This window comes from Gorilla gorilla, chromosome 2 (genome assembly GCF_029281585.2).
Source record: "Gorilla gorilla gorilla isolate KB3781 chromosome 2, NHGRI_mGorGor1-v2.1_pri, whole genome shotgun sequence".
Taxonomy (NCBI): domain Eukaryota; kingdom Metazoa; phylum Chordata; class Mammalia; order Primates; family Hominidae; genus Gorilla; species Gorilla gorilla.
The window spans coordinates 37,085,344-37,106,955 of record NC_086017.1 but is presented as its reverse complement, the minus strand read 5'-3'; the positions used below and the strand labels follow the sequence as shown (position 1 = coordinate 37,106,955).

Here is a 21,612-nt window from a genome sequence, read left to right as displayed (position 1 = left end):
GAAAGTTTTGATTATCCAGATGAATATGTAAATCTGGTGCTCGGAGAGAGGAAGGGGCTATTTCCAACAAATGGTGCAGGAACAGTTGCAAATCCCCATAAAAAATCAGAACCTCAACCTACATATTGTATCTTATATAAAAATTAGCTCAGCTTGGATCACAGCACTATATGAAACTTAAATTATGAAACTTCTGGAAGAAAAAAATGGATATAGTCTTTGCAGTATTGGGCTAGGCAAATATTTCTTAGACATAGCATCAAAGCCATAACATGTAAAATAAACTAATAAATTTGACTTAATCAAAGTTTAAAACTTCTATTCTTTGAAAAACATTAAGAGAATGAAAAGATAAGCTGCAGACTAGTAGAAAATATTTGCAAATTGTAGGCCAGGCGCAGTGGCTCACGCCTGTAATCCCAGCACTTTGGGAGGCCAAGGCAGGTGGATCACGAGATCAGGAGATCGAGACCATCCTGGCTAACACTGTGAAACCCCGTCTTTATTAAAAATACAAAAAAATTAGCCAGGCGTGGTGGCGGAGGCCTGTAGTCCCAGCTACTCGGGAGGCTGAGGCAGGTAGAATGGCATGAACCCGAGAGGTGGAGCTTGCAGTAAGCCGAGATTGCGCCACTACACTCCAGCCTGGATGACAGAGTGAGACTCCGTCTCAACAACAACAAAAAAGGAAATATTTGCAAATTGTGTATCTGACAAATAATTTGTATCCAAAACTTAAAAATAAGAAAATAAATAACCTAATGAAAAATGCAAAAATTTGAGCAGCCACTTCACTAAGGAAGATACCCAGGTGCTCACTGTGCCAGCACATATACTGAAATTGGAGTGATACAGAGATTAGCATGGCCCGTGCACAAGGATGACATGCAAATGCATGAAGTGGTCCATTTCTTTAAATGAAGATGCCCAGATGGCAAATAAGTACATGAAAAGTGTTCAACACAAATAAGCTCTAAGGAAATGCAAATGAAAACTATACTGAGATATCACTATGTACCTATTAGAATGGCTGATTAAACAAAAACTGACAACATTAAATGCTGATAGGGATGCAGAAGCAACTGGAACGCTCAAATTTCTGGTGAGAGAAAAAACTGGAAAACATTTTGACTTGGCGGTTTTTACAAAATCAAATTAAACACATGCTTATAATATGATCCAATAATCCCACTCCAAGGCATTTTTCAAAGGGAAATTTAAAATTATGTTCCCACAAAAATTCATATGCACATATTGTACTTACCTGAATCTTCAGTAGAATGTTGACTAGGAATGCTGAGAATGGTGGACATGTTTTGTTTTTGAACTTAAAAGGGAAACACTCAGTTTTTCAGCGTTAAGTAGAGTATTAGCTATAGCTTTTTTTGGTAGATGCTCTTTATCAGGTTAAGAAAGTACCCAACTATTCTTATTTTGCTAAAAGGAATAGATGTTGAATTTTGCTGATGCTTTTGCACATCTGTTGAGATGATCATGGTTTTCCTTCTTTAAGGTACTGATCTGATGAACTACATTGATGATTTTTTAAAATTATTATTTATTTATTTATTTATTTATTTATTGAGACTGATTTTCGCTCATGTTGCCCAGGCTGGAGTGCAATGGTGTGATCTTGGCTTACTGCAAGCTCTGCCCGCCGGGTTCAAGTGATTCCCCTGTCTCAGCCTCCTGAGTAACTGGGATTACAGGCACCTGCCACCACACCCAGATAATTTTTTTGTATTTTTAGTAGAGATGGGGTATCCCCATGTTGGCCAGGGTGGTCTCAATCTCCTGACCTCAGTTGTTCCACCTGCCTCGGCCTCCCAAAGTGCTGGGATTACAAGTGTGAGCCACCACGCTTGGCCAGTGAATTTTTATTTGAAAATTATTTTAGATTCAGGGGCTACATGTGCATGTTTGTTACATGGATATATTGCATACTGTTGGCATTCAGGCTTCTATTGAACTCACACAGATGGATTTTTAAAAGTTGAATTAGCCTTGTATTCCTGGCATAAACCCCACTTGGTCATTATGTATTATGCTTTTTATATGTCACTGGATGTGATTTGCTTATATTTAGTTGATAATTTTTGTGTCTGTGTTCATGAGGCTCTTGTTCTGTAGTTTTCTTTTCTTGTCATGCCTTTGACTGGTTTTAGAATGATGTAATGTTGGCTTTATGAAGTGATTTGGGAAATATTCCCTCTTCTATTTTCTGGTAGAGTTTGTGTAGAATTGGTATATATTTCTTAAAAGTTTGGTTGAGTTTATCATTGAATTGATCTGGTCCTTATTTTCCTATATTGGCAGTGTCTTGGTGAGATTTGGGGCTTTAGAATCAAGCAACCCCAGATTAATATCTCACTTTGTTAATTTCTCCCTGTGAGACATTGGGCAAGTCACACATTCTCTCTGAGCCTATTTCCTCATCTATCAAATGGGTAATTGTGATAATTAAATAATACTATACATCAGTTATTCAATACTCTACTACATGTATTTATATATAATACATACATGGGGGTGGAGCCAAGATGGCCGAATAGGAACAGCTCCCAGCGTGAGCGACGCAGAAGACGGGTGACTTCTGCATTTCCAACTGAGGTACTGGGTTCATCTCACTGAGGAGTGTTGGAAAGTGGGTGCAGGACAGTGGGTGCAGTGCACCGAGCGTGAGCCAAAGCAGGGCGAGGCATTGCCTCACCCGGGAAGTGCAAGGGGTCAGGGAATTCCCTTTCCTAGTCAAAGAAACGGGTGACAGACGGCACCTGGAAAATCAGGTCACTCCCACCCTAATACTGCGTTTTTCCAACGGTCTTAGCAAACGCCACACCAGGAGATTATATCCCGTGCATGGCTCGGAGGGTCCTATGCCCACAGAGCCTCGCTCATTGCTAGCACAGCAGTCTGAGATCAAACTGCAAGGCGGCAGTGAGGCTAGGGGAGGGGTGCCTGCCATTGCTGAGGCTTGAGTAGGTAAACAAAGCAGCCGGGAAGCTCAAACTTGGTGGAGCCCACCGCAGCTCAAGGAGGCCTGCCTGCCTCTGTAGACTCCACCTCTGGGGGCAGAGCATTGCCAAACAAAAGGCAGCAGAAAACTCTGCAGACTTAAATGTCCCTGTCTGACAGCTTTGAAGAGAGTAGAGGTTCTCTCAGCACGCAGCTGGAGATCTGAGAACGGACAGACTGTCTCCTCAAGTGGGTCCCTGACCCCCGAGTAGCCTAAATGGGAGGCACCCCCCAGTAGGGGCAGACTGACACCTCACATGGCCGAGTACTCCTCTGAGACAAAACTTCCAGAGGAACGATCAGGCAGCAACATTTGCTGTTCACCAATATCTGCTGTTCTGCAGCCTCCACTGCTGATACCCAGGCAAACAGGGTCTGGAGTAGACCTCCAGCAAACTCCAACAGGCCTGCAGCTGAGGGTCCTGACTGTTAGAAGGAAAACTAACAAACAGAAAGGACATCCACACCAAAACCCCATCTGTACGTCACCATCATCAAAGACCAAAGGTAGATAAAACCACAAAGATGGGGCAGGAAAACTGGAAACTAAAAATCAGAGTGCCTCTCCTCCTCCAAAGGAATGCAGCTCCTCACCAGCAATGGAACAGAGCTGGATGGAGAATGACTTTGACGAGTTGAGAGAAGAAGGCTTCAGACGATCAAACTACTCTCAGCTAAAGGAGGAAGTTCGAAGCCATGGCAAAGAAGTTAAAAACCTTGAAAAAAAATTAGATGAATGGCTAACTAGAAAAATCAATGCAGAGAAGTCCTTAAAGGACCTGATGGAGCTGAAAACGAAGGCACGAGAACTACATGACGAATGCACAAGCCTCAGTAGCCAATTCGATCAACTGGAAGAAAAGGTATCAGTGATGGAAGATCAAATGAATGAAATGAAGCGAGAAGAGAAGTTTAGAGAAAAAAGAATAAAAAGAAACAAACAAAGCCTCCAAGAAATATGGGACTATATGAAAAGACCAAATCTACGTCTGATTGGTGTACCTGAAAGTGACGTGGAGAATGGAACCAAGTTGGAAAACACTCTGCGGGATATTATCCAGGGGTACTTCCCCAATCTAGCAAGGCAGGCCAACATTCAAATTCAGGAAATACAGAGAACGCCACAAAGATACTCCTTGAGAAGAGCAACTCCAAGACACATAATTGTCAAATTCACCGAAGTTGAAATGAAGGAAAAAATGTTAAGGGCAGCCAGAGAGAAAGGTCAGGTTACCCACAAAGGGAAGCCCATCAGACTAACATCTGATCTCTCTGCAGAAACTCTACAAGCCAGAAGAGAGTGGGGGCCAATATTCAACATTCTTAAAGGAAAGAATTTTCAACCCAGAATTTCATAGGCTCAAAATAAAGGGATGGAGGAAGATCTCCCAAGCAAATAGAAAACAAACAAAGGCAGGGGTTGCAATCCTAGTCTCTGATAAAACAGACTTTAAACCAACAAAGATCAAAAGAGACAAAGAAGGCCATTACATAATGCTAAAGGGATCAATTCAACAAGAAGAGCTAGCTATCCTAAATATATATGCACCCAATACAGGAGCACCCAGATTCATAAAGCAAGTCATTAGAGACCTAGAAAGAGACTTAGACTCCCACACAATAATAATGGGAGACTTTAACACCCCACTGTCAACATTAGATAGATCAACAAGACAAAAAGTTAACAAGGATATCCAGGAATTGAACTCAGCTCTGCACCAAGCAGACCTAATAGACATCTACAGAACTCTCCACCCCAAATCAACAGAATATCCATTCTTCTCAGCACCACACCACACTTATTCCAAAATTGACCACATAGTTGGAAGTAAAGCACTCCTCAGCAAATGTAAAAGAACAGAAATTATAACAAACTATCTCTCAGACCACAGTGCAATCAAACTAGAACTCAGGATTAAGAAACTCACTCAAAACCTCTGAACTACATGGAAACTGAACAACCTTCTCCTGAATGACTACTGGGTACATAACGAAATGAAGGCAGAAATAAAGATGTTCTTTGAAACCAATGAGAACAAAGACACAACATAGCAGAATCTCTGGGACACATTCAAAGCAGTGTGTAGAGGGAAATTTATAGCACTAAATGCCAACAAGAGAAAGCAGGAAAGATCTAAAATTGACACCCTAACATCACAATTAAAAGAACTAGAGAAGCAAGAGCAAACACATTTTAAAGCTAGCAGAAGGCAAGAAATAACTAAGATCAGAGCAGAACTGAAGGAAATAGAGACACAAAAAAACCCTTCAAAAAATCAATGAATCCAGGAGCTGGTATTTTGAAAACATCAACAAAATTGATGGACTGCTAGCAAGACTAATAAAGAAGAAAAGAGAGAAGAATCAAATAGACGCAATAAAAAATGATAAAGGGGATATCACCACCGATCCCACAGAAATACAAACTACCATCAGAGAATACTATAAACAGCTCTACGCAAATAAACTAGAAAATCTAGAAGAAGTGGATAAATTCCTGGACACATACACCCTCCCAAGACTAAACCAGGAAGAAGTTGAATCTCTGAATAGACCAATAACAGGCTCTGAAATTGAGGCAATAATTAATAGCTTACCAACCAAAAAGAGTCTAGGACCAGATGGATTCACAGCCGAATTCTACAAGAGGTACAAGGAAGAGCTGGTACCATTCCTTCTGAAACTATTCCAATCAATAAAAAAAGAGGGAATCCTTCCTAACTCATTTTATGAGGCCAGCATCATCCTGATACCAAAGCCTGGCAGAGACACAACAAAAAAAGAGAATTTTAGACCAATATCCCTGATGAACATTGATGCAAAAATTCTCAATAAAATACTGGCAAACCGAATCCAGCAGCACATCAAAAAGCTTATCCACCATGATCAAGTGGACTTCATCCCTGGGATGCAAGGCTGGTTCAACATATGCAAATCAATAAACGTAATCCTGCATATAAACAGAACCAAAAACAAAAACCACATGATTATCTCAACAGATGCAGAAAAGGCCTTTGACAAAATTCAACAACGCTTCATGCTAAAAACTCTCAATAAATTAGGTATTGGTGGGACCTATCTCAAAATAATAAGAGCTATCTATGACAAACCCACAGCCAATATCATACTGAATGGGCAAAAACTGGAAGCATTCCCTTTGAAAACTGGCACAAGACAGGGATGCCCTCTCTCACCACTCCTATTCAACATAGTGTTGGAATTTCTGGCCAGGGCAATCAGGCAGGAGAAGGAAATAAAGGGTATTCAATTAGGAAATGAGGAAGTCAAATTGTCCCTGTTTGCAGATGACATGATTGTATATCTAGAAAACCCCAGCGTCTCAGCCCAAAATCTCCTTAAGCTGATAGGCAACTTCAGCAAAGTCTCAGGATACAAAATCAATGTACAAAAATCACAAGCATTCTTATACACCAATAACAGAAAAACATAGAGCCAAATCATGAGTGAACTCGCATTCACAATTGCTTCAAAGAGAATAAAATACATAGGAATCCAACTTACAAGGGATGTGAAGGGCCTCTTCAAGGAGAACTACAAACCACTGCTCAAGGAAATAAAAGAGGGTACAAACAAATGGAAGAACATTCCATGCTCATGGGTAGGAAGAATCAATATCGTGAAAATGGCCATACTGCCCAAGGTAATTTATAGATTCAGTGCTATCCCCATCAAGCTACCAATGATTTTCTTCACAGAATTGGAAAAAACTACTTTAAAGTTCATATGGAACCAAAAAAGAGCCCACATTGCTAAGTCAATCCTAAGCCAAAAGAACAAAGCTGGAGGCATCACTCTACCTGACTTCAAACTATACTACAAGGCTACGGTAGCCAAAACAGCATGGTACTGGTACCAAAACAGAGATACAGACCAATGGAACAGAACAGAGCCCTCAGAAATAATGCCGCATATCTACAACCATCTGATCTTTGACAAACCTGAGAAAAACAAGCAATGGGGAAAGGATTCCCTATTTAATAAACGGTGCTGGGAAAACTGGCTAGCCATATGTAGAAAGCTGAAACTGGATCCCTTCCTTACACCTTATACAAAAATTAATTCAAGGTGGATTAAAGACGTAAATGTTAGACCTAAAACCATAAAAACCCTAGAAGAAAACCTAGGCAATACCATTCAGGATATAGGCATGGGCGAGGACTTCATGTCTAAAACACCAAAAGCAATGGCAACAAAAGCCAAAATTGACAAGTGGAATCTAATTACACTAAAGAGCTTCTACACAGCAAAAGAAACTACCATCAGAGTCAACAGGCAACCTACAGAATGGGAGAAAATTTTTGCAATCTACTCGTCTGACAAAGGGCTAATATCCAGAATCTACAATGAGCTCCCTCAAATTTACAATAAAAAAACAAACAACTCCATGAACAAGTGGGTGAAGGATATAAACAGACACTTCTCAAAAGAAGACATTTATGCAGCCAAAGGACAGATGAAAAAATGCTCATCATCACTGGCCATCAGAGAAATGCAAATCAAAACCGCAATGAGGTACCATCTCACACCAGGTAGAATGACGATCATTAAAAAGTCAGGAAACAACAGGTGCTGGAGAGGATGTGGAGAAATAGGAACACTTTTACACTGTTGGTGGGACTGTAAACTAGTTCAACCATTGTGGAAGTCGGTGTGGTGATTCCTCAGGGATCTAGAACTAGAAATAGCATTTGACCCAGCCATCCCATTACTGTACCCAAAAGGTACTGTATGTACCCAAAGGATTATAAATCATGCTGATATAAAGACACATGCACACGTAAGTTTATTGCGGCACTATTCACCATAGCAAAGACTCGGAACCAACCCAAATGTCCAACAATGATAGACTGGATTAAGAAAATGTGGCACATATACACCATGGAATACTATGCAGCCATAAAAAATGATGAGTTCATGTCTTTGGAGGACATGGATGAAGCTGGAAACCATCATTCTCAGCAAACTATCGCAAGGACAAAAAACCAAACACTGCATGTTCTCACTCATAGGTGGGAATTGAACAATGAGAACACATGGACTCAGGAAGGGGAACATCAGACACCAGGGCCTGTTGTGGGGTGGGGGGAGGGGGAAGGGATAGCATTTGGAGATATACCTAATGTTAAATGACGAGTTACTAGGTGCAGCACACCAACATGGCACATGTATACGTATGTAACAAACTTGCACGTTGTGCACATGTACCCTAAAATTTAAAGTATAATAAAATATATATATATAATACATACATGGCATTTGAATATATTAAATTATTTAAATTTTACTTTCATACTATTCTGTTTACAATAATATCAGCAGTATATTATTATAATCCTTATTTTATAGATAAGAAAGCTATTGGAGGCCAGGCACGGTGGCTCACGCCTGTAATCCCAGCACTTTGGGAGGCCGAGGCGGGCGATCATGAGGTCAGGAGATCCAGACCATCCTGGCTAACACTGTGAAACCCCGTCTCTACTAAAAATACAAAAAATAAAAAAATTAGCTGGAAGTGCTGGCGGGCGCCTGTAGTCCCAGCCACTTGGGAGGCTGAGGCAGGAGAATGGCGTGAACCCGGCAGGCAGAGCTTGCAGTAAGCCGAGATTGCGCCACTGCACTCCAGACTAGGTGACAGAGTGAGACTCCGTCTCAAAAAAAAAAAAAAAAAAAAAAAAAGAAAAGAAAAAAGAAAGCTATTGGAAAACAAGATTAAATAACTTGCCCAGGGTTACTCAAGTTGCGCATAATAGAGTCAGTATTCAGATTGAGGCTGTCCAGTTCCTGAGTCCTGTCTTTTAAGCACTAAGCTATACTAATGATAATACCTATCTTTCAGAGTGCTATGAGTGTTAAATGAGGCAATTCATGTAAGTGGCTGAATTTGTGCTAGTATAAACTTGTTGTTTAGTAAACGTGCATTATTATTAATAATGTGAATTTTTATTATTTTGAAATGAAACGACTTTGGAATATTTTCGACCTGAAAGGTATTTTAGTATATATAATCAAATACTGCACTGAAGTTTGTTCCAGTGAAATTCCATGAGCATTTGCTGTGCTTTACAACATGATATTGAGAATATCAAAGCTTATTTGGACAAGCAACTTGAATTCTTGCACTGGTTCTGCATTGTCTTTTTTGTGCAATCCTGGTAATTAAATTTCTTGAAATATCTGTGAATCTGTAGCAAACGGATAGGAAAAATATCTGTTTTTATCATTTTGACCTAAGTTGTTGAGTGGTTTATAAAAGACAGGCTGGGCGTGGTGGCTCACGCCTGTAATCCCAGCACTTTGAGAGGCCGAGGCAGGTGGATCACAAGGTCAGGAGTTCAAGACCAGCCTGGCCAACGTGGTAAAACCACGTCTCTACTAAAACTACAAAAATTAGCCGGGCATGGTGGCACGTGCCTGTAATCCCAGCTACTTGGGAGGCTGAGGCATGAGAATCGCTTGAACCTGGGAGGCAGAGGTTTCAGTGAGCCGAGATCGCACCACTGCACTCCAGCCTGGGTGACAGAGTGAGATTCTGTCTCAGAAAAAAAAAAAAAAAGAGAGAAAAAAGAGAAGTACCTGAAGATATTTTTAAAAGTACAAGATTGTGCTAATATTACATATAGATATTTGGTGTTCTGTGATAAAAATCAGAATATGTTGTTGATATATAAATATTTTGAGATTATTTTGAACATACTTGTACTGTGATTAGTACACGTTGATGCCAGTTAATTTTAGGTTTTCAGGCCTTCATGGTATTTATTTGGGTGTATCTTACTTTTCTTTTAGCCTGACAAGGTCATGACTGCCGTATGCCAAATGTTAGATTCATTCTGTTTACTTAAAAATTACAAAGGATAACCTAAAAAATGGAATCACAGTTTCAATAAGTACTTTGTCCTATGTTTCAGTCAGCAAGACTTATTTTATGTTTTTTTAAAATGATAAACCTCATTATAGCAAAATATATAGCATTAAGAAAAGAAAAGCCTTTGGTTATGAAGTGTAGTAGTTATTGTGTAGATTGTCAAATGCTAAGGAACAGTGATAACTCTGGGAAAATATAGTAACATATTGTGTTGTTTTGTGAATTGTAGCTGACTTTGGCCTGGCAAAGCAAAAACAAGAAAACAGTAAACTCACGTCTGTGGTTGGAACAATCCTGTATTCTTGGTAAGGACAATTCTTTTATGGCTCTCAAACATCATACTTAACTGACTTGGGGTTTCATTTATATTATTGACTTGCAAAGGAAAGAGAATTTCAGGAAAGAAAGCTTATTTTATAAGTTTTTTCAATTATCTAGGTAATACACATTACTAGAATTGTGGATCATTATGTATGCTTAAAACAACCACCACAAAAATAATCTTTCTTCTAAGGTATCATGCCCCTCATGGGGATTACTTTTATCAATTGTAAATTGAAATGATCCTTGGCATATAGTAGGTGTGCAATAGTTGTTGAATGAATCTGAGAATGAAGTAATAGATATGCTACCCAACATGATACTTGGAACATTTTATTGTACCCACTTGTATGTATGACTCTTTTTCTCTTTTCTACCTATAAACATTCAAGTGCAGGGCAAGGATTTCTGTACCCTAATACCTATCCTAGTATCTGGCAAATAATAGGCACTGAATAAACTTTATTGTATGAATGAATAAATAATGATATGTATACTTAGATATATGTTTACAAAGTAAGTTGCTTCTTAGATAAATGAGTGTTTATATTTTGATAAATCGAGACACTTAAATTCTTTGGCATACTTTGGGGGTTCCTTTGCAAGCCATTAATTACTATGAAGTAAGAATCTTCTTTTGCTGATCACATGTCATTTGTCTGAATCTGCTGAAATCAGCAAACAGTTATGGTAGAGAGTAGAAAAGCAGATTTCAGGGAAATATTCTGAAATCTGATTCAACAGGTCAAGCAATCAAGACACTTTTATTTTTTTAAATCTAGCCTATAGTTGTACAATTGAGTCCTGGGGATAGAATTAAACACGACTCTTCTTGAGGAAGAGTAGAAATTGTCTAAAAATAACAGCCTAATTTTACAAAGTCCTTTCATGCAGAAGTGTTCAGAATAATGTTTTAAGAGGGCGACTTTTCATTTATCTTACTGGAAATGTTTTACATCTTTATTCTTGAAACTGGTTTCATGAGAAGATGTAAAGAAACTGTGGCAGGCTAATATGTACCTTGTAAGCTGCAAGCTTATATGATGTCTACTTATCCTCTTAACAGTAAGGCTGACCTACTAGTTACTTGCTGAGAGAAGAATAATTTTCTTTTGTTTCACTGTGTACTGTTTTTATAAAATAAACAATAAAATTTGATCATAAAAGTGTCAAGTAATCATATATCTCTGAACAGATTTGATTGTCAAATTGCAGAACAATTAAAACACAAACTTAAATTTCTGCTGGTCATACTTGGTGAAAGCATAGTTTTATTCCTGAGACTTTGAATTAAGTTTAGAATTGCTTATATGAGAGTATCAACTGTGTGTGTGTGTGTGTGTGTGTGTGTGTGTGTAAGAGAGACAGAATCCATAGAATACGTAGGAAGAAATCCAAAACATGCCAACTTTTTTGCCTTATTAGCGCAAACATGGCTTCACATTTTCATTTAATTTTTAAATTAACTGAAGAGTTTGTAAGCTGAACCTACTAATATAGATAAGCTATTATTTCATGTATGTGTACTATGATTGTTTTAATAGCATGTACAGTATATCTTACTACCGTTTATCTTTCTGTCAACTTCTTATTCTTTTAAATTGCTTTAAAAATTTCTTTCTACTCCCTTCTCTCATCTCTCCGAGTTATTAGAAATGCCTCTTGTCTGATAGGTTTTACTACGAATTTGGGCTCACAAACCATCTTTCTTGCTAGTTTTTGATGTCCTTAACTGAGTATGGAGTTAAAAGAACTCAGTCCTACATCATATTGTGTTTCTTTCTTAATTTGGGATTCTCCAAAAGCAGAATCTGGGACAAGAATTTGAGTGAAATAGTTTATTTAGGAGGAGGTCCCAGGAAACACTATTAGGAGAGTGGTGAAGTGAGATTGGGAGAGAAAGCAGCCAGTACAGTGAACATTAATAATTAGGTTCATAGAGTATTATCTGGGATATAGTGTAGAGCAGGGGTGTCCAATCTTTTGGCTTCTCTGGGCTACATTGGAAGAGGAAAAATTGTCTTGGACCACACACAAAATACACTGACGCTAAAGATAGCTGATGGGCTTTTAAAAATTGAAAAAAACCAAAACCTCATAATGTTTTAAAAAAGATTTTTGAGTTTATGTTGGGCTACATGCGGTCCGTGGGCCGGGGGTTGGACTAGCTTGGTGTACAGGATGTCTTTGAGTTGCCCTGTGCACCGGATGAGAGGTTGGAGTATTTTTTTTTTCCAATCACAAGGGGGAGCCCTCAGCATCTGACTGAGGGCTGCTCTGGGGAGCTTATGCCCAGGTGCTTATGGCATGCCAGGGCGTGGGCTGGGGCACTCCAGGCAGAGAGCTGGAGGGCCATTGCTTGAGGTATGATGCCATAGACTTGTACTGGAAATGTGAGTAGGAGTCTGGCTAGGGTCCCGATATTCTAGAATTTTTTTGTAATTCTGTAATTCTTATTTTCATTAATTTTTCTAGGCTTGTCTAAGCTATAAATGTGGACCTGGGATGTGGACATTTGGATGCCATAGAGATGCCTAGGCACCCCTTTCCCTTCCCTGCAGGGTCCCCAGAGTTTGATGTCCCCATGTCATTTTGCCCTTTCCATTTGCTTTTGCTTCCTCAGATATTAACTTATTGAATGGAAGAAAGGTCTCTTTTTCAACTCTTGTAGGAAGTGCCTCAGAGCATTTATTCTGTATTCAGCTGCTAGATAAAGGGTTTGTGGGCATATTGCCGGACCAATTGTACTAGAACAGAAGGTCAGTAAAGGTTCTTTTCATTCATCTGATGTGATTTATTATTAGGCAGGTATTTGTTATCCTTCTCAAGGGAAAAAAATATCCAAATATGGTACTTGTTTCCATTTTTTATCTCTATGTCTTCCTCCAATTCCAGAGAAGAAAATTAGACACCATCTTCAACTTCATTTTCTGGGAAGAGTATAGAGTTTGAGGCTCTGGGAAGCATTTTCAGCTAGTTCTTCACAGAACATATATGGGATTTATGAAGCTAGTATGATGTATAAAATACAATAAAAGTTTTCCAATAAAAATGGAAAACTTCAACTATTCCTGGAATGGGAATTATTACTCTATGGCTTAGTATAATCCCATTCATATTATGACACTAGATAATTAGAAGAGAAGCTCATGAACTTTAAATTGGATAGATCAAAATAAACCTGTAGGTAAACCTGACTATGTAGAGACAAAGTGAAGCATGCCTATTAACTGCACTTCTTAAATTTTTTAAAAAATTATTTTTTTGATACATAAAGTTGATAGAATTCTTAAGAAAGCTATAATACACTCAAAATTTTGAGAATTTTAAGTGACTTAAAACACTTAAGTGACTTCCAGCTGTTTATGCAAAGACCAAGCCCTCAGTATGGCCACAAGCAGACAACCTTGCATTCTCTGCCCTCTGCCAAGTTCTTCAGCTTTACCACAAACCAAACTTTAACAATTCCTAGCTGTTTCATCTGGGCTCCCTCTGACCACAGGGCCTTTGCACATGCAGCTCCCTTTGCCTGGAATACTCTTTTCTACTTGTCATCTGGTTAATTCTTACCTGCCTTCAGCTGAACCCCCTTAGACAAGGTGTATTTCCTCTGATCTACACACTCTATGTACTTTTCCTTCACACAATTGAACTTTTTGTTGATTTTGTGATAAGCAATGATGATTTTGTTCATCACAATCCCCAGCAGTCCTAAGTCTGGTACTTTAAAACTCACAAGTAATATTTGCTACATGAATGATCAAGTACTTGCATGATTATAAACATTAGTGGAAATAACATATTACAAAGAAAATTATTTCTTTTTGTTGTAACAAATTTTTAATTCCCTATCCTTTCCCTTCTTGCTGTTCCTTCAGATCTCCAAAATACTCCTCCTTGGAATACTCTTCCTTCAGAGATAGCTGCAGAGTTTACTTCTTTACTTCATTCTGCTCTTTGCTTAAATGCCACTTATGTAGAGAGGATTTCCCTGATCACTTGCCCCAAATAGCAACCTCCCTTCAGACTCTATCCCTGTATCCTGCTTTATTTTTTCATAGTCTTTGCCTCTACCTGACCTTATGTTGTACTTCAATTGGCTTATAGTGTGTCTCTCCACTACACACAAGCTCCATAAGCATAGGACTTGCGTCTCCTTTGTTCACCAGTTTCCCCAGGACCTAGAGGAGTCGACTAGCAGAATCTTAAGAAATACTTTGAATCATTGAAGTGAAAACAAGTCATTTTTTAATATTAATATGATAAAAATTAGTGTATATTTTTATTGAGTTCTAGTATATCTTTGAACTTTTCTGATTTTTACCCTAATAAAGCCTGAAGAAAATGCTTTTCATTTGAGATAGTAAGTACCTTGATGGTAGGGTCTATTTTATTTTGTTTTCTCTTTGCTTATTTTATCTTTATATATTACATAATTACTACAACAGTGAGTAAATGAGATCAAGTAGGATGTTAAACATTTTAACAAAATAAAATGTGTAAAGATTATATATTATAGAAATATGTATTCTTCAGTGACCAATAAAGTGGCCCTGAGGGAAATTTCAAAAAAGAGATGTGTTAGATCATTCTTGGATTGCTGTAAAGAAATACCTGAGACTGGATAATTTATAAAGAAAAGAGGTTTAACTGGTTCATGGTTCTGCAGGCTGCACAGGAAGCATGACGCTGGTATCTTCTTGGCTTCTGGGGAGGCCCCAGGAAACTTACATTCATGGTGGAAGGTGAAGGGGGAGCAGGCACATCACATGGCCAGAGCAGGAGCAGGAGAGAGGAAGTGAGGAAGTGCCACACACTTTAAAAACAACCAGAGCTTGTGAGAACACACTCACTGTCAGAACAACAGCACTAAGGGGATGGTACTAAACCATTCATGAGAAATCCACCCCCATGATCCAGTTATTTTCCACTAGGCCCCACCTTCAACACTGGGAATAACAATTCAAAATGAGATTTGGGCAGGGATTTTCAAAAATAAGCATAATTGGAAAAAGACCATAGTATTGACAGAGACAGGGCATTATCAAGAGCACAACCTCTAGAATCAGATGGCCTGGGTTTAAATTCTAGATCTGCTATTGAGAGTTTTAAATGATTGAATTTTTCTGTGCCTCAGTTTCCTTATCTGCAACCTGGGGATAATAATAGTGCCTGTGTCCTAGGATTATTGTGAGATTAAATGAGGTGATACATGTCTGGTGCTGGGAACAGTGCCTGGCTGGCATATGGTAAGCACTCACTAGATAATAGTGATTGTTACTTCCTTTTAGTCTAAAGTTTGAAAGGATAGTACTCATTTAAATGTATATATTATATTCTGCATATATAGGAGGTTATAGAACACTAGGCGGATTTAACCTAAAGAAGACTACCTCAAGGTATTTAATAATCAAACTCGCAAAGATAAGGGATAAAGAAAGGATCTCAAAAGCAGCAAGAGAAAAGAAACAAATAACATGCAATGGAGCTCAATACATCTGGCAGCAGACTTTTCAGTGGAAGCCTTACAGGCCAGAAGAGAGTGGCATGACATTGAAAGTGCTGAAGGAAAAAAAAATTTACCCCAGAATAGTATATCTGGTGAAAATATCCTTCAACCATGAAGGAGAAATAAAGACTTTCCTGGACAAACAAAAGCTAAGGGATTTCATCAACATCTGACCTGTCCTATGAGAAATGCTAAAGGGGGTTCTTCAATCAGAAATGAAAGGGCATTAATGAGGAATAAGAAACCATCTGAACATACAAAACTCACTGGTAATAGTAAATACACAGGCCAGGCACAGTGGCTCACACCTGTAATCCCAGCACTTTGGGAGACCAAGGCAGGTGGATCACGAGGTCAGGAGATCGAGACCATCCTGGCTAACACAGTGAAACCCTGTCTCTACTAAAAATACAAAAAATTAGCCGGGCATGGTGGCGGGCGCCTGTAGTCCCAGCTGCTCGGGAGGCTGAGGCAGGAGAATGGCGTGAACCCGGGAGGCGGTGCTTGCAGTGAGCGGAGATCGTGCTACTGCACTCCAGCCTGGGTGACAGAGAGAGACTCCATCTCAAAAAAAAAAAAAAAGAAAAATAGTAAATACACAGAAAAACAAAGAATATTATAATACTGTAATTGTGGTATATAAACTACTCTTAGCTTAAGTAAGACTAAAATATGAATCAATAAAAATAACTAAAACAACTTTTCAAGACATAGCACAATAACATATAAAGAGAAACAATAAGTTAAAAAGTGGGGGGACAAAATTAAAGTATACAGTTTTTATGTTTTCTTTTTGCTTGTTTGTTTATGCAATCAGTATCATCAGTTTAAAATAATGGGTTACAACATAGTATTTGCAAGTTTCATGGTAACCTCAAATCAAAAAAACGTACAACAGATACACAAAAAGTAAAAAGTAATCAATTAAATCATACCATAAAAGAAAATCTCCTTCACTAACAGGAAGACAGGAAAGAAGAATGAAAGAGAATACCCCAAAACAACCAGAAAACATAAATGACAAAATGGCAGGAATAAGTTCTTACTTATCAATAATAACATTGAATGTAAATGGATGAAACTCTCCAATCAAAAGACAGAGTGGCCCAGTGGACAAAAAACTAAGACACAATGATCTGTTGCCTATTAAAAATGCATTTCACCTCTAAAGACACATAGACTGAAAATAAAGAGAAGGAAAAAGATATTCCATGCCAACAGAAACCAAAAAAGAGCAGAAGTAACTATACTTATATCAGAAAAAATATATTTCAAGACAAAAACTATAAGAAGAGACAAAGAAAGTCATTATATAATGATAAAGGAGTCACTTCAGCAAGAAGATATAACAATTGTAAATATATATGCACCCAATACTGGAGCACCCAGATATATAAAAGAAATATTATTAGAGTGAAAGAAAGAGAGATGGACAACAATATAATTGTATTAGTCTGTTTTCAAACTGCTATAAAGAACTACCTGAGACTGGGTAACTTATAAAGGAAAGAGGTTTAATTGATTTGCAGTTCAGCATGGCTGGGGAGACCTCAGGAAACTTACAAACATGGTGGAAGACAGGGGAAGCAAGGCTCCTTCTTTACAAGGCAGCAGGAAGGAGAATGAATGCAGGAGGAAGTACCAAACACAAAACCGATCTCATGAGAACTCACTATCATGAGAACAGCTTGGGGGATATCACCCCCATGATTCAATTACCTCCACCTGGTCTCTCCCTTGACATGTGGGGATTATAGGGATTACAATTCAAGATGAGATTTTGGGTGGGGCATAGCCAAACCATTATCAACAGTAATAGATGGAGACTTCAGTACCCCATAGCATTGGACAGACCTCCCAGATATAAAATCAATAAAGGATCATTGGACTTAATCTGCACTGTAGACCAAATGGACCTAATGGATAGTTACAGAATATCTCATCCAATGGCTACAGAATATACATTCTTCTCAGCACATGAATTATTCTCAAGGACAAACCATATGTTAGGTCACAAAACAAGTCTTAAAACATTTTAAAAAAAGTTGAAATAATATGAAACATCTTCTCTGACTGTAATAGAATAAAACTAGAAATCAGTGACAAGAGGAATATTGGATACTATACAAACACATGGAAATTAAACACTATGCTCCTGAATGGCCAGTGGGTCAATGAATAAATAAGTAAATTGAAAAAATTTTTGAAACAGATAATAATGGAAACACAACATACCAAAACCTATGGGATACAGTGAAAGTAGTACCAAGAGGGAAGTTTGTAGCTATAAATGCCTAAACCAAAAAGAAGAAAAACTTCAAATAAATAACCTAATGATGCATCTGAGAGAACTAGAAAAGCCAAAGCAAACGAAACCCAAAATTAGTAGAAGAAAAGTAATAATAAAGAGCAGATATAAAAGCAATGGAAATGAAGAAAACAATACAAAAGATCAACAAAATGGAAAGTTGTTTTTTGGAAAAGTTAAACAAAATTAACAAACCTTTAGACAGACTAAGAAAAAAAGGGAGAAGACCCAAATAAATACAATCAGGGATGAAAAAGGAGACATTACAATTGATACTGCAAAAATTCAAAGAATAATTAGTGGCTACCATGAACAACTATGTGCCAATAAACTGGAAAATCTAGAAGTGAGTAAATTACTAGACACATACAACCTACCAAGATGGAACCATGAAGAAACTCAAAACCCGAACAGACCAATAACAAGAAGTGAGATAGAAGCCATAATGAAAAGTCTCCTAGTAAAGAAAAGCCTGAGACCCAATGGCTTCACTGCTGAATGCTACCAGATGTTTAAAGAATAACTAATACCAATCCTACACAAACTATTGCAAAAAATGGAGGAAGAGGGTATACTTCCAAACTTACACTGTGAGGCCAGTATTACCCTGATACAAAAACCAGACAAAGACGCCTCCAGAAAAAAAAAAAAAAAAAAAGAAAAGAAAAGAAAAGAAAATTAAAAGAAAACTGCAGGCCAATATTGCTTGAGTGCAGGAGTTTAAGACCAGCCTGGGCAACATGGCGAAACCCTGTCTCTACTAACAATGCAAAATATTAGCCAGGCATGGTGGTGTGCATGTGTAGTCCCAGCTACTTGGAAGGCTGAGGCGGGAGGATTGATTTAGTCCAGGAGGTGGAGGTTGCAGTGAGCTGAGATCGCACTACTGCACTGCAGTTTGGGTGACAGAGACTCTGTCTCAAAAAAATAAAATAAAATAAAATCAACAAAATTCTAGCAAATCAAATCCAACAACACATTAAAATGATTATTCCTCATGATCAAGTGGGATTTATCCCATAGATGCAAGGATATGTAAATCAATCAATGTGATACATTATATCAACAGACTGGAGGACAACAACTATATGATCATTTCAATTGATGCTGACAAAACATTTGATAAAATTCAACATCCCTTCATGATGAAAACCCCTAAAAAACCTGGGTACAAAAAGAACATACCTCAACATAATAAAAGCCATTTACAACAGACCCACAGCTAGTATCATACTGAATGGGGAAAAATTGAAAACCTCTTCTTGAAGATCTAGAACATGACAGGGATGTTAACTTTCATCATTGTTATTCAAAATAGTACTGGAAGCCCTAGCCAGAGCAGCCAGATAAGAGAAATAAATAAAAGGCATCCAAATTGGGAAGGAAGAAGTCAAGTTATCCTTGTTTGCAGATGATATGATCTTATATTTGGAAAAACCTGATCTTATATTTGGAAAAACCTGACGACTCCACCAAAAAACTATTAGAACTGATCAACAAATTTAGTAAAGCTGCAGGATACAAAATCAACATACAAAAAGCAGTAGCATTTCTATACACCAACAGCGCACAATGTGAAAAAGAAATCAAGAAAGTAATATCATTTATGAGAGCTACAAATAAAGTAAAATATCTAGGAATTAACTTAACCAGAGAAGTGAAATATGGGACTAAAAATTGTGTGGGAATAAAAATTTGTGGTGCTAAAAATTAAATAATTGAACTCATGGAGAAAGAACGTAGAAGGATGGTTACCAGGGGCTAGGAAGGGTAGTGGGCAGGGGTTGGGGGGATTGGGGTGGTTAATGGGTATAAAAAATAGAATTAGTGAATAAGAACTAATATTTGATAGCACAACAGGGTGACTATAGTTAAAAAAATTTAATTATACATTTTACAATAACTAAAAGAGTATAATTAGATTGTTTTAACACAATGCTTGAAGTGATGGATACCCTATTTACTGTGATGTGATTATTATTCATCGCATGCCTGTGTCAAAATATCTCATAAACCCCATAAACATATACACCTACTATATATTTACAAGTAAAGTTAAAAATAAAAAATTTAAAAAATCTAAATATACTTGAGGATGAAAGGTTGGAGGAGAGAGAGGATCAGAAAAAATACCTATTGAGTATTATGCTTACTAGTGGGTGACAAAATAATCTGCAACAAACCCCCATGACATGCAGTTTACCTATATAACAAACCTGCAGATGTACCCCTGAACCTAAAAGTCATAATAAAAAAGGGTGAATGTAGGTACATAATGCCATTGTACATTATGCATTTTTCAGTCTGATTTGTTCTGAACTCCTCAGAATCACAAAACGCAAGAAAGAGAGCTCTCTGATGATTGATTCTGTCAGTGGAAGAAGTCCTTGCTTCTTTTATCAATTGGAAATTCAGAACCATTTATCTTCAGTCTCTATATTCTTTTTCTCTTGCCCTTTTATAGTCTTTACTTTTACAAGTAAAAGTGAATCATAAGCACTAGATTTCCTTCTCCATGTTTATTTATCTACTTTGTCATTTTGAACATTTAATACCTAGTTGTTATGTATAGTATTTCCCATTTCCTATTGGAACGAGATGCAAGAGGAAATACATAGTGATAAGATGTGTTACTTTAACATGTTTTTCTGATGGTGGGAGGAGTGTGGACAAAAGAAGTTTCCTCATGTATTTACCACAAATTAATTTATTGAATAATTAAGAAATTAGAATCATTTGATGATGGGGAGATGTATATTTCAGATATCTATTGGATGCATAACAATCCATCCCAAAATTTAGTTGCTTAAAACCACAATGGTTTATATAGGTTTGGTTGATCATTCCTCTGTTGGTTCCCCTGAACTCATGTGGATGCATTTGGCTGAATTATTGGCTTGGGTGGGCAGTCCAAGATGGCTTCACTAGTAAGGCAGTTCGTGTTGATGCTTGGCTAGAGTCCCTCGGATCTTTTTCAGGTGGCCTTTCGTTTACATGACAGTAGTGGAGTAACATTCCAAGAAAGTAAAAGCTGAGCTGCAAGGCCCGATTGGGGCTAGCCTTGGATGTCACTAAACATCCCTTCTGCCATATTCTGTTGGTCAAAGCACATAAGGGCCAGCCCAAATGTGTGAAATACATTTATCTCTAGATGGAAGGAGGTGCACGGTACTTGTGGCCATATTCAGTAAATCATAATGTAGCACCGTATTTCTTTAAAAAAGAAGAAGAATCCCCCAAATGGCTTCAGGAATCAAGACATGTGAAACAAAGAAATAGTCTATTTTAAACACTAACGGTTGGCACATTAGCCCCACATCTCCTTAGAATGAAGTATAGCAGCCTGGATCCAACTAGGAGATAGAAATGATGCAGTGGGCTAAATAGGGGAAGTTTAATATGAAGAATAATTATGATGAAAGAGTAACTATAAGATGTAAGAAAACTACATGGTACTTTAGGGTTGAGCGACAGTACCAAGGAAGGATAAACTTGGAAGGGGTTCAGATTTCATTGGAAAAGGTGTGGTAGCCCAATAGACAGCAGAGAAGTTGGCTAGATGGTCCAGGCTGA

At 37.9% G+C, this 21,612-nt stretch overlaps 1 protein-coding gene and 1 non-coding gene across 8 annotated transcripts in view; both read left to right on the top strand.

The window, feature by feature from the left end:
- NEK10 (NIMA related kinase 10) overlaps positions 1-21,612 on the top strand; it is a 266,308-nt gene that overhangs the window by 102,839 nt on the left and 141,857 nt on the right. For all 7 annotated transcript variants that reach the window (XM_055380935.2, XM_055380933.2, XM_055380926.2 and 4 more), the window contains exon 23: positions 10,131-10,206. In XM_055380935.2, coding sequence (XP_055236910.2) covers positions 10,131-10,206 — 76 coding nt within the window. The remainder of the gene's footprint in view (positions 1-10,130; positions 10,207-21,612) is intronic.
- Positions 812-915, top strand: LOC115934112 (U6 spliceosomal RNA). The gene has a single exon (XR_004069959.1). It is a non-coding gene; the product is annotated as a U6 spliceosomal RNA (small nuclear RNA).